Here is a 16569-nt window from a genome sequence, read left to right as displayed (position 1 = left end):
AGTTCCTTGAATAAGCTATATTCCTACCACCTTTTTCCCCCACCCCCTGTCAGAGACGTTTGAGCCCCACACAGGAACCAGACTCACATTGTTCCACAGCCACCGACGTTTCCACAGTAGCTGGGAGGGTCAAAAGCTTTTTCCGCTCTTTGTTACGATTTTAAAATTTTTTTTTTTCCTTCCTTCTTCCAACTTTCCAGTTAAAGAATACTGCCGGGGCAATCCTGAATTAATCCAGGCTGAGCTTCAGAGAAGAGAACAGGAGGCAGGTGGGAAAAAATCCCACAATGCTCGTGAAGCTTTTGCTCATCTGTAACACAATAGGATTGGCAAAGCTGCTCAGCCATCCAGACCATCATGGGGATCCTGATGGGTCAGTGCACAGCTCAAAGCCACAAATTTATGAGACTTTTGCATACCCACAGAGGACTCCTCTGTCACACAGGGAAGAAGGCTACTGGGAGGCAGAAGGGCTCAGGGAGGATTCCCAAGATTACCCTTCAAGTGTGATCTCCTCACATCAGGAAGAGAAAGAGGATTTTGAAGCTGCAATCCCACAGTCCCGAAATGGGTGAGTACCCCAAAGTGTCTGTCTTATTGATAGTAAGTGTGATCCTCTGGGGTACCTTCAGATCCTGTTGATATTTACAATTCATTCATTTACAACTGAAGCTTGTCATTAAAGTATACTAGATTTTAGGGATCACTCATTATCCAAAAAGGCTTAAATGTTATAACTACCAGAAAGCTGAACTGCTTGTGGAGGATGAAAGCACAAATGGGACCAGCTCTTTGCCTGGTCTGAGATGGCAGAGTGGGGTTAAGGGTCTGGACACACCTGGTAGATGTGTTCTTCCAGTTCTGCTGGAGCATCATGAAGCAAAGTCGTATTTCTGGCAAAGCAGAACTAGAGGAAATTATTTTACTGATTTTTTCTTATCTCAAACCAACACTGATTACTTTTGCTGATCACAGCAACCTTTTCTCATCACTGGAATGTGCCTGGCTGCAGACCTGGGCCTTGGAAATGGAGAGAAAAAGAGAAGGGCAGGATGCTAGCTAAACAAAAAACAGTGAGGAGTAAATACAACAAAGTAAGGAATAACAAATAAGCATGGAAATGACTAGAAATTCAACCCCCATAAAAGGTTTTCATGGCAGTGAAATGCTTCTCATAGTAATCAATAGCAGAGGCATAACCATCCTGGGCAGAAAAGGCATGCACTTGACTAGAAAGATTTCCAAACACTATGATTTCTGTAAGTTTTACAAGGCATGTAAGGAGGTCTCTGAATGTCTAATAATAGCTGAAAACCAAGCAGGAGAGTGGATGAATCTTTTATAGCCTTTATGGATGGGTACTGCAGAGCTCTGTTTGGGCTGAAACAGCAGCACAGTAAGTGCTGTTCACAGCTCAGTGCTTCAGGATGCCCTGGTACTTTTCCCTTTAAATGCTCTTGAGGAAAGGAAAAAAAGAGAAGTGGAAAGAGACTGCAAAACCTTGCTCCTGTCACACTTCCTTTTCACACAAACTAAAGTGTGCAGTCTCATTTTTAATCTCATCTACATGACAATATTAAGGCCTCCTTCTATATGTAGCATGGTGAGTATATTCAAACCCTCTTTGTCCTTCATACTACATCTTCCCACAAATCTGCACCTCCCACCATTACCCTTAAGTGATTTCTCCAGCCTGTAATTGTGGACTTCCAGTTTCCTGATGGGTTGTGTTCAATAATGACATGAACTGTAACTCACCAGCTCCTGATTAATGTGTTTCAGACACTGCCAGAGGAAGGAACACAAAGCCTAAGTGGTACTCTGGTCTTCCATGTTATACTGCAAAGTGATACTTATTTGGTTGCTGGTTAAAATGCTGAAAGCATTTTGGAAACTATAAGTATTATGAAAATCCAAAGGTGTGAAAAGGTGCATGTGTAGGTCAGTAAGAGGCTGTAATACACTGTCCTAATAGGAATTTTTTCCTTTGCTATATAACTTTGTTCAGCACCAGCTATTACTCATCCTAATTTCCTCCTCAGAAGAGAAATACTTCCTTCTTCTCTGGAGATAGCTGCATAATGAGTCAAATCATAATGTTCTCCCCAATTATAAAACTATGTTGATGATTACAGGCAATCAAAACCTGGCAGTAGCTTTAAGGTACATGTTCTTTCACTAGAATGATCACATACACACAAGCCCAGGAAACCAGCACATCTCATTAAAGAAATTTGAGTCCTTGAGAGGAGTTAGATCCAAAAGTGAAGAAAAACAGTGCAAATAAGAAGGGACTGCACAGCTCTCCTTTATAACTGCACTCCAGTCATTGCGAAGGGTTGAAGCAATGTCCCTTCAGAGGCTGAAGTCCTCAAGTGCATGTCAGGTGCTCATGGCTGGAGTACCCTCTGCACTGACAAGAAGTTGTCACCAGTCTGGTATTTCCTCCCTCCAAGTGTGACACATGCTCTGGAAAAACATCAAGGAACTGGGCTTGTGTCTCTGGTGGGGAGAGCAAGAAGAAAAGTATCAGGAATTTATCGGGAATTAAAAGATATAGGGAGATCAAGACATGATAAGAAAAGCCCAGGGTGGTGCAATTTTCAACTGAAACTAGTTTGCTTTTAAAATAAGACCTAGCAACATCTATGGTAACTTTTTCTCTGAGAAGTTTTGACATTTTCTAACAAAAATAAATTATGTGTTTTTTCCGACCTCTCGCTATTATGCTTGTGTATAAGGAATAGCCATTGTTACAAAATATTCTTTATTTTTAAAAAATGTATAGTATTATTTTTCTTACTGCAGTTATTTGATTAATTGAGACCATCATGATTAATATGTCCAAGGTAATTAATCAGACAGAATCCTCTGGTTTCTGTATCAACACATCTCATGAAATGACTCAGTAGACCACAGACAAATGCTTGATATGTTACTTTTCTAATGAATTCCTCTCAGAATAAGATTATACTAATAAGAAAATCAGAAAGAAGTCAGTGGTCTTTAGGTGACTTTTTAAAAAATTTAAATGTATGGATAATAATCCTCTTGTTTCAGCTACTCTTTAGAGGAAGAGTTTGGTTTAACAGTGTAGTATCTCAGTGGCTGCTTGTATCTGAGCAAACAGAAGTTCTTCATGCTCAAAGTGGACAAGTGTTTGCAGATGTTACATAAAAAATCAAAACTATCAAAAGCTGCCATTTTTCCAAAGGAAATCACCTCTATTTTTGTTCTTTTCTTCTCAGCAGCTGTGCTTCATATCAGCTGATCAGTTTGACTGTATACATGTTAGTATATGCCTGAAGTAAATGGATCCAAGAATACCCAGATTTTCAGCAGAATTAAAAAGAAAGGAAAGCACAATTATATGAAGATATCTGCACTGTGAAATTGCTGAACTATATTAGCATTTGTTTTAGGAATGGAAGATGGACAGTAAGAACAAGTTTGGGATTTCATAAATTCTCATTGCATAATACCCAAGTTAGATAACAAATACGTTTTCACTCTCCATTTCCCATATAAAAGAGATGCCTAATGCAGAACTTCACAGGGATACTCTGTTATTTCTGGGGGCCTTGATGTGTGGGGATACAGGCAGCTAAAATGCATCTTGAAAAGCTGCCTGAGATACTACCAGATATGTCAAAGTTCTAGAAGTCATCCAGTAAATACCAGATAAGAGCTTGCCTTAGCTCATCATCCTCTCCAACACTTACCACTAGGTGTAACCGATTCAACTGCTGTCCATCCAAGTCCTATTGAAAGGAATACCAGATACACACCACTAATGTTATCCTCACAGTTGCTGGATGGGTAAAACACCTGATAGCTTGTGGAAACTCATCCTAAACTGACAAATCTCCACCTTAGAGATTTTTTTTTCTTTAGAGCCACTTCCATCAAATACTGGGTAATAACACATTGCCTGAGCAAGGCACATTGCTGAGCTAACCTCAAGTGAGTTGAAGATGGCCAGCTAAGGGGTGTATCTGCTTGCTTTCCCTTAGGCAGCACAATTCAGACCTGGGCAGACAGAAATGGACCTGTGTGTCCTTCTCCATGTGGCTGTATGGGGCCTTGGAAGAGGGTGACCCAACCTTTGAAAGGAAAGGTTCCTTGGCCCTGGGAAAAGCATGACATCTTCTCTATACCCTTGCCATGGACTTACCTTATCAGAGCCTCATGGAAAGACCTCTGCTGTGATTACAATTTATTTCTGAGATCCAGCAGAGCACTGAAGCACCATTACTGGAGCACTGTAACCCCAAGCTCCTACCTGTGCTCAGCACTGAGCAGAGCTGCAGCCAGATGCCTTCCATCTAATCCGTGCACCCACAACATCAACAGTCAGGCTGGCAGCTCAGATTTCATGCACTCTGTGTTCAAACTTCCTTAAAGAACCAAAACCCAAAACCCAACAGATAAATGAAGCATTTAAAAGGTGCAATCCCAGCATGGGCTAGGTCTGACAGCAAAGCCCAAAGCTGCCTGTACCTCCAGTTGGCCTGACCAGCCTGTCAAGTAACACTGTAAACCAGATCACTTAAGCATTCCAGGCTAAAAATAATCTTAGAAAAAGCAGAGGTTATTTTTATCTTTCACCCTCAGCAACCACACTGACAGAGCCACATGGATGGCTCACTCAGTAAGGGAGAAATGGACTGTGCTGATGGAATGGAAGGGAGCAGAGCAACAAAGCCTGGTTTCCACATCTATGATAAAGTGTCACAGAACCTCTCTGTCTTTTCAAAAATTTAATCATTGCCAAGTATCCCCTGTTTTGGATTTGCCCTTCACTTTGGAAGCTGGCTTAGTTTTCTTTCATTCTCTTTAACTCACATACTTGGCCTGCCATCATTTGAGATCTTTCTTCAAATTACAACATGTCTGCAAAAAACCCGAAAAAACTCCAAATAAATGCCCAAGCCCCCCCCTCCACTGGAACTATAAATAGCAAAAGGAAAGCTCAGCATAAGTGCATCCTTAATTGCATCAACATATTTTGAAGTTCAGATGCACAATTCTGTGAGGTCTCCCTTGATGAGAGGGAGGATTCCTGATGCCAGCCAGGTGCACTGTTATCTCACCAAAATGTACACCTCTTCCTCCTTTTGTGATTCCCCATGCTGTCAAAATACAGAATACCTGCCCTCCAAAGTAGCTTCATCCCTGGAGATACTGGGTCTTGACGAGCCTCTGAGCAAGCTGAGGGTATCCCTGCTTACTGCAGGGGGGTTGGACTAGATGACCTTTAGGGGTCCCTTCCAACCCAAATTCTGAAGTGTAGACAAGCAGAGAAAAGCCAAATAATTCTTACTCTAGAGAAAGTCAGAACAATGCTTGGTGTTAATAGCTTTCAGTTTTGGTCCACTTTTACAAGAAAATCTCCACTGATTTAATTAAGACCAGTTCAGTTTCACAGTCAGTTTCACACTGACTCATCTATTTCTTCCAAACTAGTCAGAGATTTTTTAAAGAAGTTGGGATACTGATATTTCACAACAAAGGAGCACTTAACATATGCCTAAAATAGACCATTTGGGTGAAACGCAGCTAAATGTGATCTTCAGCCTCTGACATTCTGCAAATTAGTGGAATGGCCACTAAGTGCTCAACAATAGCTTTCACAGTGCCAAGTTCATCAACAGAAGCACTGGTGTTTTCCTATCAAAGTCAGGTACTTGGCTCCTTTCAGATTTTAGGAAATTCCCCAACATTTGACCCTGGTAGAGCTGCACAGCTGCAGGTGGGATGGCTCCTCCTGAGCACCTTTGGTGTGAAAGACATGGCCCTGTTGCATGTGACAGGGGAGTTATTGCACCCTCTGTGCCCAAGGGATTGTTTTATTTCACAGCTCCTTAGTGGAAGCTGCAGCAATTCATTCTTTCAGCAGATAGCAAGGGATCTCTTGTTTCTGTATAGCCACAGAACCACCACCAGCACTACAGCCTAATAGGAGCTGCAGCCTTCCTATTTGTGGGGGTCAGTACCCCTTAAATGAGGAATCTGTTGCCAACCCTGAATGAAATCACACTCATGTCCAAGATATAATCACTGCCAGCACCCTGTGTACAAGCCACCTGGGAATCTTGTCTTACCCTGCATTTTTGACTTGCTGGCATCTGTAGGGCTGTGCCAGGAGGTGGCCACTGGCTGCTTCATGATTCCTGCTTCAGGACCAGGTCTGACAAAGCAGTGAGCAAGCTATGCTGGGGGTCAACTTAAGCCTGCAGGAATCAAAAGGTGAAAGCCAAGGTGCCCTCTGAATGGGCTGTAGAGCTTCTGCTGTAGAGAGGATAATATAAATGAGGTAATAGCTGTGGATGCTTTGTGAAGAGGGAAAACCTCTGGCTACTTTGAATTAGCTTGCACAACAGTTGGATTTGGCTCAAATCCAGCTCCCAGCCAAACCTTTCTCTTCAGCTTCCACTCCCATTGAGGCTCCAGGTTTGGGACTGGCACTGCACAAAGTTCTGAAGATATTTTGCAGGACAAGCCCCAGCTAATAACAGCCTGACTGGCACAACTATTGGAATAGAAGTGGCATTCAAGCAGCATTAGTCAGGGCTCTGGATGACTTCCAGCACTGTATGGAAAGCCACATGTCTGAAACTACCACTGCCACTCTTTTCAGCCCAGCTTGCTAAGGTAAACTAGAAATCAATAGATCTGCTTTCAGCCTCAGTGGGAAAGCCAGGGTGGTTGGCAGAGTCACACAGGAAGATCCCAGGCTCTGGATGAGAGGGAGCTCTAACCATCCCAGACCAGTTTCCCTTTTCTGTAATCTGAGACTGCTGGCTGCCTGGGAAAGACCAGAGAACTTACTGATAGACCCCCAGCCATCACTTGCTGTCTGCTAATTAGAAACCCAGTGGGATGCTGTGTTCCCTTTTTCAACAGCTGAACACCTTCTGCATTCCATAATAAATAAAAAGATTTGCATGCCTTAAAACTGATGTACAGAGTCCTAGTTCAGATTAATATAAATGTGGCCTTTCACCTGTTGTACTGGGGCTTTTTGTTGGCAGTAAGAATTTTGAATTGGTGGAAAATCAGAACATAGATTATTCCATAACTAAAGCCTCATTCTTGTTTTTCTGCTGCAATTGGTATAAATCAGGAGTAATTCTGCAAAAGTCAGTGGAAAATCACTTGTTTAAATTAGAACATCTCCTCTGTAGTCATTTAGTAGCTCATTAAAGCAGACATAGCTGCTTATCTGGTGTGTTCTGTGCTGCACAGAAAAGTGTTATGGATCTGAAAAGTTTTGTGTTGTGTCAGTGGCAGGAGTTTTCAAACTAATTATAGCAACTGGCTTCCTTGAGACTAGAAGTCTGAGGAAACTGATGTGAAGGACAACTCAGTTGTCCTACTACAAAGAAATAACAAAATTTATGGAAAAACAACGTCCTGAAGCTTTTGTTCAGGAAAAAATTCCACTGACTGAGGCAGTGTCTAAATTTATGCTTATACATGAGAACATGTAAGTAAGAAAAATAAGTGGATAAGCACCCCAGCTCAACTGGGGGGCATTACTGACACCATGGTACTGCAGGTATCAGTATAGTAGTTTATGAAAAAAAGACACTACCCCAGTTTGATCTTGGCAGAGTGATAATTACTGCAGACCAGCCAGCTCACTTTATCTCCTGGTTCTGGGGTTTTATTTTGTTTGCTATGATATAAGGCAGCCTGGTGAAATCCTAGAATCAGAGACAGAACTTCCTGCATTTTGCTATATTTCAGTAAAAGCAGAAGTATTACCTTAAAGGTCCAAAAAAAAGAAGCATGAGCTAACCTAAATTTGCTGAATCTTATGTAAATACAGAATGCTTTGTCATCAGACGTATTTAACCTCAGATAGAAAAATACACTTGCCTCAAAATAAGGCAAAGTTTGATGGATATACATAAAGATTCTATTCAATAAGGAGATTAGAATGAAGCTTAGGGAAAAAAAAACCACTTAGTCTTAAAATTAAAATTATCCATCCAAAGGCTTTTTTTTTTTTTTTTTTTTTAAATATTAGCTTGCCTGGAAAATAAAACAGGAAAAACAACTAAACAAATGAAACATCTGTAGCCCTGAATTTTGCTGGGGTTTGCCCAAGTGTTTCTCTAACTTGCAGCATTGTAATAAATTTTACCATTCATCAGACTGTAGGAAAAGCTCTCCTGCTCTCCTCACATGAGCAGCTTCTTTTTACTCCTGTCTCTTCTTGGCAGCAGATGCTTGAATCAAAAGGAAACTGTATTAAAGAGAATAAAAGCAAAGGGTGTTAAGTTGGTTATATATTCAGTGAATGAAGCAACATAATTACAAAGAGAAGAAAAAATGCAGAAACAGGACACAATGCTGCTGTGTTCCAGAAAGAAGCTGAATAAAGAAAGTGCTGTTTGTGAGAGGGCAGCTCTTTGAAACTCCACAGCCTGATTCAGAGCCCACTGGTGCCAGCAGAGCTCCTGCTTCCCTCACTGAAGTTTAGATCAAGGCTTTTGCACTGTTCCACTTAGCATTAAAGAATTATACATCTTCTCTCAAGGTTAGTACATGTAAGGAGTATTTTTAGTTACAGACAGCAAAGTTTCCTTAAAGGAAGCACTTGAGAAGCTGTGCAAAAACCACTGTAATAAAAGCTTCATCTTTGGACACATATATTTACATTGCAGCTCATTACAGAGGGGAAAGGTAGGCCTTATCTACTTGATGAAAGAATAAATTTTTATTAGTATTGGGGAACTCATAGCCAAAAATTTGTGATTAAAACGAAAACACGATACTGTATATTTCTTCATCTTTTAAAATCAAGTGAGAAAGAACTAGTGAGCAGACACTAAAGAAAAATGGACATAAAAACCAGGGACAACCATTAAAGGAAACTTTTACTGACAGCCTATTCCCCTTTTTTTCCATGCTATTCATTTGTCATAAAGCTACTCATTGTCCAAAGTAGGCAACAAGCTGGAACCCACCACTGGTTCAGTTTCTGATACAACATAACCCCTTTCTACAAGCCCACAAGATAGCTCCATCACAATCAGATGTTTTAAAAATGAGTCCTCATGTTTTCTATTAAATGTGTGTGCACATCTACATCTGCAATATAACAAAAGTAATAAGCCACACGGTGCCACATTCCTGCTCACACACATGTTGATGCATGTAAACATCTGGTTTAGATTTATGTGGCTTTCATGACTCCAAGGGCTTGCCTGGGAGCTGTGTATGGTGGGAAAAACAAACCAGCCCAGATGGTGATTCATGGGGTGGGGATTGTTTTCACTGGGAAAGAACAAGACTCCAAAGCCAAAGAATCCTTTTTTAAAACGAGGTTTCCACACTGAATGCAGATTCCTGCCTGGATCTGGCAGGCATCCCACAGGCAGATCCAAGCTACCACAACCTAGAAACAATGGTAGTGAGCAGCAGCCTCTGCTCACTTTATTTCCCCAGAAAAATTTGAGAGGCAAAAGCCACTCCCAACTATGGCTTGCTGGGCATGTGGGAGAAAAGAGCCTAAATAAAAGCACAAATCAGGTCTCTGCTGCAGAGTTATTCATCATTTACCAAGCACTGAAAGCAATGCAGGCATAAATAAAGCCTGGTGGACTTTGGCACCCCTGGGAGGTGCCAATTGGTGAAAATGCCAATTTTTTTAATAAAAACTTGAGGATTTGTCTTCTGGTTAAGTCCCAGAGGAGACAAGATTCCTATTGATAACAGGCACAAAAATTCTCCCGGATCAGTTGAAAGGCCTTAAAACTGCAGCTCATGAAAACAGCTGCTTTGGCTTGAAACCTCACCAAAAGCTCCACCAGTCTCCTTGCCTGCCCAGCTTTCCCAGTACCTCTGGCTTTGCCAGCTTTTCCTGCCCCAGCTTCCATGAAATGATGAGTTTTGCTTGCCTGAGTTTTGCTGTGATTGCAATCACATTTTCCTTTAGAAATGGGGGAGCAAAAAAAGGCTGTCTCAGCAAACCTGGTGAACTGTTTCTAGGTAGCCCAGGCTGTCTCTGCCCTTTCCTCCCAATGCTTCCAGCTTCCTTGTAGCCTCCTTTCCTTCTCCTGGCTGCTGTGGCCACACCTTCTGCTTTTGTGTGGGATTCAGTTCCCATTTTTTCTGCAACTCTCTCAGAGGGGCAAACTTTTTCCATATATATGCTGATTATCAAAGATTTGGTTCCTGTGTTCCTGTTTAAAAATACACTGCTTAAAGTTAATCTGTTTTTATCAGACACATCTCTCCTCCACACAATCCTCTGAGAAACCAGTGTTGATTTCTTACAGGAAAGGAATTAATAGAAAGCAAAATGGTGTATAACATGATTTTTAATTTTTCTCCAGGCAGATACACTGCACATATTGACACCAGTGAGCTCTAAGGCTCATAGTAATGGCTGCAAAAATCCTAAAGGTAGAACAGCAGCCCCATAGAGATGTCAGAGGGGAAAAAACCCAAATCATGTGGGAAAAGCAGCTGCTTTCTCATCAGATTTACTCTTGGGCATTCAAACTTTCCAGTGACAAACTTTTGGGTATTGAATTACCAGCAGCAGTGGCAGGAAGAACAATATGAAAAAAAAACCCTAACCATAAGGAATTCTTGCTATCACCAGCATCCCTGTGGCATGGACAGAGCAGCTCAGTATTTCAGATTCAAGTAGTCTTCAACTAGGACAACTCATTTCATAGAGCTGCTTCCTCTGCAGGTGCTTTACCGTGAGGGAGTGATGAAGCCCTCAACACCCTTTTGCCACTGGTTTCATGCCAGTTTTCCCACTCTGTGCTTTAAAATGCAGAGCCTGGTATTTTGGTTCAGAATAATTAACAGCCTCAACCCACTGAGCATCAAGGGATGTTCAGTGGAGTCACAGGTTCCACTGCAAGGGGTAGAGATGGATTTCATGGGTCAGTGGGGAAGCCCAGGTAGCATGGGCTGTGGGAGGTCACTGCTTCAGAGCCTAAATCACAGAGGCAGACTGTTTGGCAGTCTATATAGAGGCACTCTGGGAAGTTAAGGTGAATTGATTGTAACAGTGAGAGGTTTAGGTATTTTTAGTTCCTTCAAACTACTCAAGACTTTTCCCTAAGGAAGAGGATTAGCATGTTTGAACATCTGGTAAGAGGCAAGTTCCCAGTGGTCTTGTGTGCACACACATTTTAACATTAACCATGGTAGGTGCTCTTCTACACAGGGAATTCCAGACATGTGGCCAAACTTGTGTGAAAGACAAAGCCCCAGACTCCTTAGGACAGGTTGCTTGTAAAATGCAATTGCTGGTTCTGCGACTCTTCCTCTGAAAGTTTCTGTAGCCTGAGTAAGTGTGAGAGAGCAGGGAGCTCTTATCTCCTTGTAGCTTCTCTGTCCCAAAGCTGTCACATCCCTTTGCTACTCATCACTACCCAGAGTGGTGGGATCTCTGTGTTTAACTGGTTAGCACACAATATGAAAAAATGTGTTGAATGCATGCAGAGTTTATGAGCAACTGCAATTACTGATTAATCAGATGATAATAATGTGGGGTTTTCTTCCATTTCCTACTATAATTCCCACTTCTTACTTCCTCTCATTTCGGAGCTTGGGTTTTAACCAAACTTCAACCAACAGTGTGCATCCATGCACTTTAAATTCTTGAAAAGGAAGAAGCTCACCCAAACTCTGGGACTGATAGATGCCTATGTAATTCTGACTTGGAAAATTTTCCTGATTAGCAAGACTTGCCTGTCCTTGCTATACACAGAAAATCAACCCCAAGAAAGCCACCCCCATTTTTCAAGTATTCCTTTCCTGCAGAAATTAATTCAAAGCTAATTAAATTCAGTAAGTCACTGTATTATCTTGAAGAAGTAATACTTCAGAAGACACAGATCATTAATGTAGCTGGTAGGACTAAGTTTTCAGAAGCAGTCTGCCTCAACCTCATGAGTCAGTCATGAGGCATCTGAAATGACAACATGCTGAGAAAGGCAATTTGACATTGAAATGACCTTAACCTGCAAGGTTATCGTCAAGTTGGAAATTTCTCCTGCTAAATGAAAGGACTGGAAATGGAACTAATGCATCAAAACTCAGACAATCAAGCCTTTTGTGACAAACCCAGATATGAATCTCAAATGAAAACAAACGAATTGGGAGTGGAGGGCGAAGCTTGCATGCATTTTCCACTTCCCTCATCACCCATCTGGGGTTAGGGGAAATTAGAAAGCCCTTCCACATTTTTCACTCTTCCTTGGCACTGGTACAAGCAGCAGCTTTACGTGACCTACATCCAATTCTTTGCTCCTGTCTTGCTTCCCTAGGAACTGGTGTTCCTTCACTCAGTCCCGGCTGGTAACATACATAGAAGCCTGCATGAAGGAGAAGTACATTGTCAACTCCCAACAGCCCTGTCCAAATGGAGCACCAGACTGCCAGAAGATCATGTAAGTGCTCTAAATAAAAGCACTGAAGACAATGTATTTTTTCCTGAAGTATCTGTTATTTTCAGATGTATTTAATAATGCTTTTTAAAAAGAACTGAAGCACCAACTCAGTTATGACCAATACCCTCAATAATCAAAGTTATGGAGGGTCTGATTTATGTACTTAAGCTGATCAGGCATGTACCCCAGGCAAAACACTGCCTTTCCATGCCATCGAGTACAGGACTACCATGGGATTAAGTGATTTTCATAGAATCTATCATATAATGTCTAGGGTTGGGAGGGACCTTAAAGATCACCCAGTTCCAACAGGATTTTCCTAATCCCCCCACGTTTATTCAGAAAAAAAAACCCAAAACCCAGAGACCATGCCTTTTCCCGGATTTTCAAGTCATAATGCACATGCATAACTTTAAAAATCTCTGCCAGTAGCCACCAGTGAAACCATTTACATGGCAGCAGTTGGAGATGTGCAATTGCCCAAGAGCCTCCTTTTCTTTCAGAAGGACTAGATGCCCAAAGAGTACTGATGGAGGCCAACACAGTACAGTAAGGTACCAAGGCTGATACATTTTTAAAGTTTGGAGACTCTGACAACATATTTTTAAAGTGCAAGAGTATTTAATACTTACTTACATGTTTTCACATCTATGTAGTTCCTCGATTGGAAGAATGCTTCTGGTATTTGTTAATACAATTAATTTATCTTTCTCTGAATAAGAAAAAACCAAAACTTCCATTATTATTCCTAGCAGAGATTTTAACAAATTTGTATATTCCTTGTTACCAGCGACATTATTGAATATTCATCTAAAAATAAATATTGCTGTGGCCTCCCTAAATGTTTTACTAAACAGCAGTGATATAGTTTGTGAAAAATTTCTTAACCATGTTCTGCCTTACTCATGTAGGATACACTTGGCACTGGAGTGCTGCCAGAATCAGTGAATTTACCACAAGTGACACCAGCTTACAATAACTTCCAATCTAATGCCCAGACCCTTACTCCCCAGGTACAGGACTGCTCTGAAGCCAGTCTATCAAGTGAAACAGAAGGTTTTGAAGTCTTTGCACTGGAAATGCTGCCCTGGATTTATTGGCAAAGACTGTGAGCAGCAAGGTAAGGAAAGCCAGAGAACAGGCATGAGAATTAATGACTAAATGCCAGTCATGGTGGCAAGAAGTAATACACTTAGTATTTAAAATAATATTTGTTTTCCCTTTTTTTGATGCCTTGTTTGCTTTGGTCTGCTATGTGGCCCAGATCTCTGATACTTTGAAAAAAAGCTGCAATTAGAAGCCAATAGCATCAGCTACTTGTTCTTTTGTCATGGGCACCTTTTTAATCTTTACATATAGGTAAAGGTATTCATTTGCTGGGATGGGCTGCCAGATGTACAGGCCCATATAGGAATGCTTTGTTCCAGATAGAAGCTGGTGACACCAGAAAGCAACACTAATATGTGAAGTGACCCTATGGTCAGCTTACAGGATGGAGTCATCTGGCTGTAGAAATCACAGTGCACCCAAGATCAAACATGACTTCCATGGAAGATCTGGCCACAGCCTTCACATACAATAAACCACAACTCCCTTTGCACTTTAGGAAAATGATGAGTGCAGCCTTTAAGTAAAAGAGAGGGGGGGATGGTTTGGTTAAAAAACTGGAGTGCTTCATGGCACTGACAGGATTTAGTAAATAATACTCCAAAAGAAGAAGAATTTAAATGGATAAAAGGGAATTGCCTCTAGTAATTAAGGGAACCATAACAAAAGTGTTAAACAGTCAAGAGAAAATTTTCACACATTGTTTGTGTAACTTGCCTACCCAAACAGACTTCATGGATAAAATGGGACTGCCTGTTTTTATCTCTGTAGGTTTTCGCTTTTCTTTGTTGACTTTCATTTATCAGCTTAGAAATATTTTGCAAAATGCAGTTTAGTGTCTGCTCTGTTATACTCTGACCAAAACCAGCTGCTGCTTCTTCATCTTCCTATTTACACCTCATCACTTACTGATGCCACCAGAACATTCAGGTAACTGTAGAATAAGGAAGAGGCATTTGTAAATTATTTGATATGACCTCCAGGAAAAAAGTATCTATTTGTAATAGATTAATTTCTTATCATCAGTAACTCAGGATAAATTAAAGAAACCACCCACTACATTGCATTATGATTCTAGTAAAGTGTCTGTATGCTGACACTGTCCTGTAAGCTCTACCAGACAAGATGTTCTTCCTTCCTTTCTGCAAGGCAGAAGCCCATCTCCACGTTGGTTACCCTAACCCATGAAACTGCCCTGCCTCACCTTGCTCCACTCTAGTAGTTTCTGCATTCAGAACATTTTCACAGGTGTATCCCATCTCAATTGTAGATCCCAATTTTATTCTGGTGCCAGGAAGTCAAACCGAAGGACAGGAAGAAGAAGACTTCTCAAACCACAGTAGGTGCTTTGTTTGCCATTCTTTTTCCTCTCAGACACTGATTAGAAAACAAATCTTGATTTTTTTTTAGCTGCTATTCTAAAATTATAATCTATGGACAATATCTCTAGTGAAAGCACTGTTTGGGAAAGCTTTTACACAACTGCACTTCATTTTTTAGATGAAATGAGAGCTTTTGCTGTAAGACTACAGGAATGCTCTAGACAAAGCAATCAAGCTTCAGAGCTGTGTCCTGGCTGGTCACCAGTGATCTCCAGTGAGAATGCAGCTGGGACCAGCATTCAACCTTTCAATGGCTGAGTCCTTGCTCTGCTCTGTGGGTTCACAGGAAAGCACACCACGCTCACAAGTGTTACCAGAAAAAACCAAAAACAACCCAACACACACACACACACCAATCTAGACAATATGCTATTTCAGAGCAGCTACACAGTATCTTTGAGAATATTATGAGGTGCCACAGATTTGCATCTCAGGCACTCTACCCTGCCAGCCTAAGTATCCAAAAAGAACTTTTCCTGACCCTCTGTGAAGTGGCACGGCTTGCAGTGCCAATAAGGATATCCCAACTCTTTGGTCACCATCCAGTCCTGAAAGAGGGTTGTCTTTACAGGATGCTCTCAGCACTGCGTGACTAAGAAGTTGCTTTACAAGACTTAAGTTTATAAAACATTAGATTGAAAGGTGTCTGGAGGCTAAGAGGCCCCCAGAATGGCACACTTGGGACACACAGTTTCTGAAACTGTCAGTGTACGTTTTGAAATCTGCAGCTCTAATTAGCTGGTATTTATTTAGAGTAACATCAGTTAAAGGGCCCCTCAGTAAGGGCTATGGCAATTACACCCTATGCCTCTGATTCCTTAGTGAAGTGCCTCAACTATTCTTTCGTCCTCTTACATTCTGGGTTGCTAAACCTTCCTATCCTTTCAAGTCAATTGGCTTGAAAGGAGTCATTATTCCAGAACATTTCTGTGGCATGGGGAGGTTTTAAATGAAGAGTATTTTACTGCCAACACAGCTAGTGTGGCTGAAGTTGTGTTAATATTGAAATATATTAGGTTTTCATCACTGTCAAAAGAAAAAAAATCTTGGCAAAAAAAATGGTGAGTTTAGGTGCTATAAACTAGCAAGGCCCCTAAATGTTAGTGCAAAAATTTCAGATCAAAAATACACTGGTGCTGTCAAGAGCTTGCAGGTCTTGTAGTAATACCTGTTGCTTGGTGGCTGCACTCTGTTGCATGACTTTGTTTTTTTGAATCTTGTGATTAGTGTCAACATCAGTGGATTCACGAGAAATGTTGGAAGTCATTCAAAATCATGAGGCATTACTGGATGATCTTCAAAGTGATATTCATCAAGCAGTCAGCAACTTAGGTGACTTACAGAGAATATTTGAAAACAACGGTACGAGCATGGTGTTAGAAGTGAACCAGAGCAACTCAGGTGAGAGGTCTGACAGAATTATCCAGAATTATCAGCCTGCCAATAGGCCCTGTAAAACTATGCAGATCCAAAAAAAAAAAGCTAAAAGCTTTGATATTCCTTGGTCTGCTGGTTGTTTCTAAAGAGGGCAGAAATGGATGTAATTTCAATAGAAATGAAGGAACCAAATTCAAGAGTAGTTTGAAATTGGAAATGACACGAAAGGCAGATAATATAATGGATAATATAGATAGATAATGGATAATAGATAT

General features: G+C 41.1%; 1 protein-coding gene across 3 annotated transcripts in view; it reads left to right on the top strand.

Moving 5' to 3' along the window:
• Positions 1–16569, top strand: part of MMRN2 (multimerin 2) — a 25109-nt gene continuing 8540 nt past the window's right edge. Inside the window, exons 1-5 of one of the 3 annotated variants that reach the window (XM_071749240.1) lie at positions 2–571; positions 12306–12428; positions 13442–13548; positions 14806–14874; positions 16145–16318. In XM_071749240.1, the coding sequence (XP_071605341.1) occupies positions 288–571; positions 12306–12428; positions 13442–13548; positions 14806–14874; positions 16145–16318 (757 nt within the window). In that variant the 5' untranslated portion in view covers positions 2–287. Of the gene's footprint in view, positions 572–12305; positions 12429–13441; positions 13549–14805; positions 14875–16144; positions 16319–16569 lie in introns of all 3 variants that reach the window. The other 2 variants (XM_071749241.1, XM_071749242.1) reach the window with 2 other exon arrangements.

The sequence above is a fragment of the Heliangelus exortis genome, chromosome 7, assembly GCF_036169615.1.
Source record: "Heliangelus exortis chromosome 7, bHelExo1.hap1, whole genome shotgun sequence".
NCBI classification, from domain to species: domain Eukaryota; kingdom Metazoa; phylum Chordata; class Aves; order Apodiformes; family Trochilidae; genus Heliangelus; species Heliangelus exortis.
This window is presented reverse-complemented; position numbering and strand designations above follow the sequence as displayed.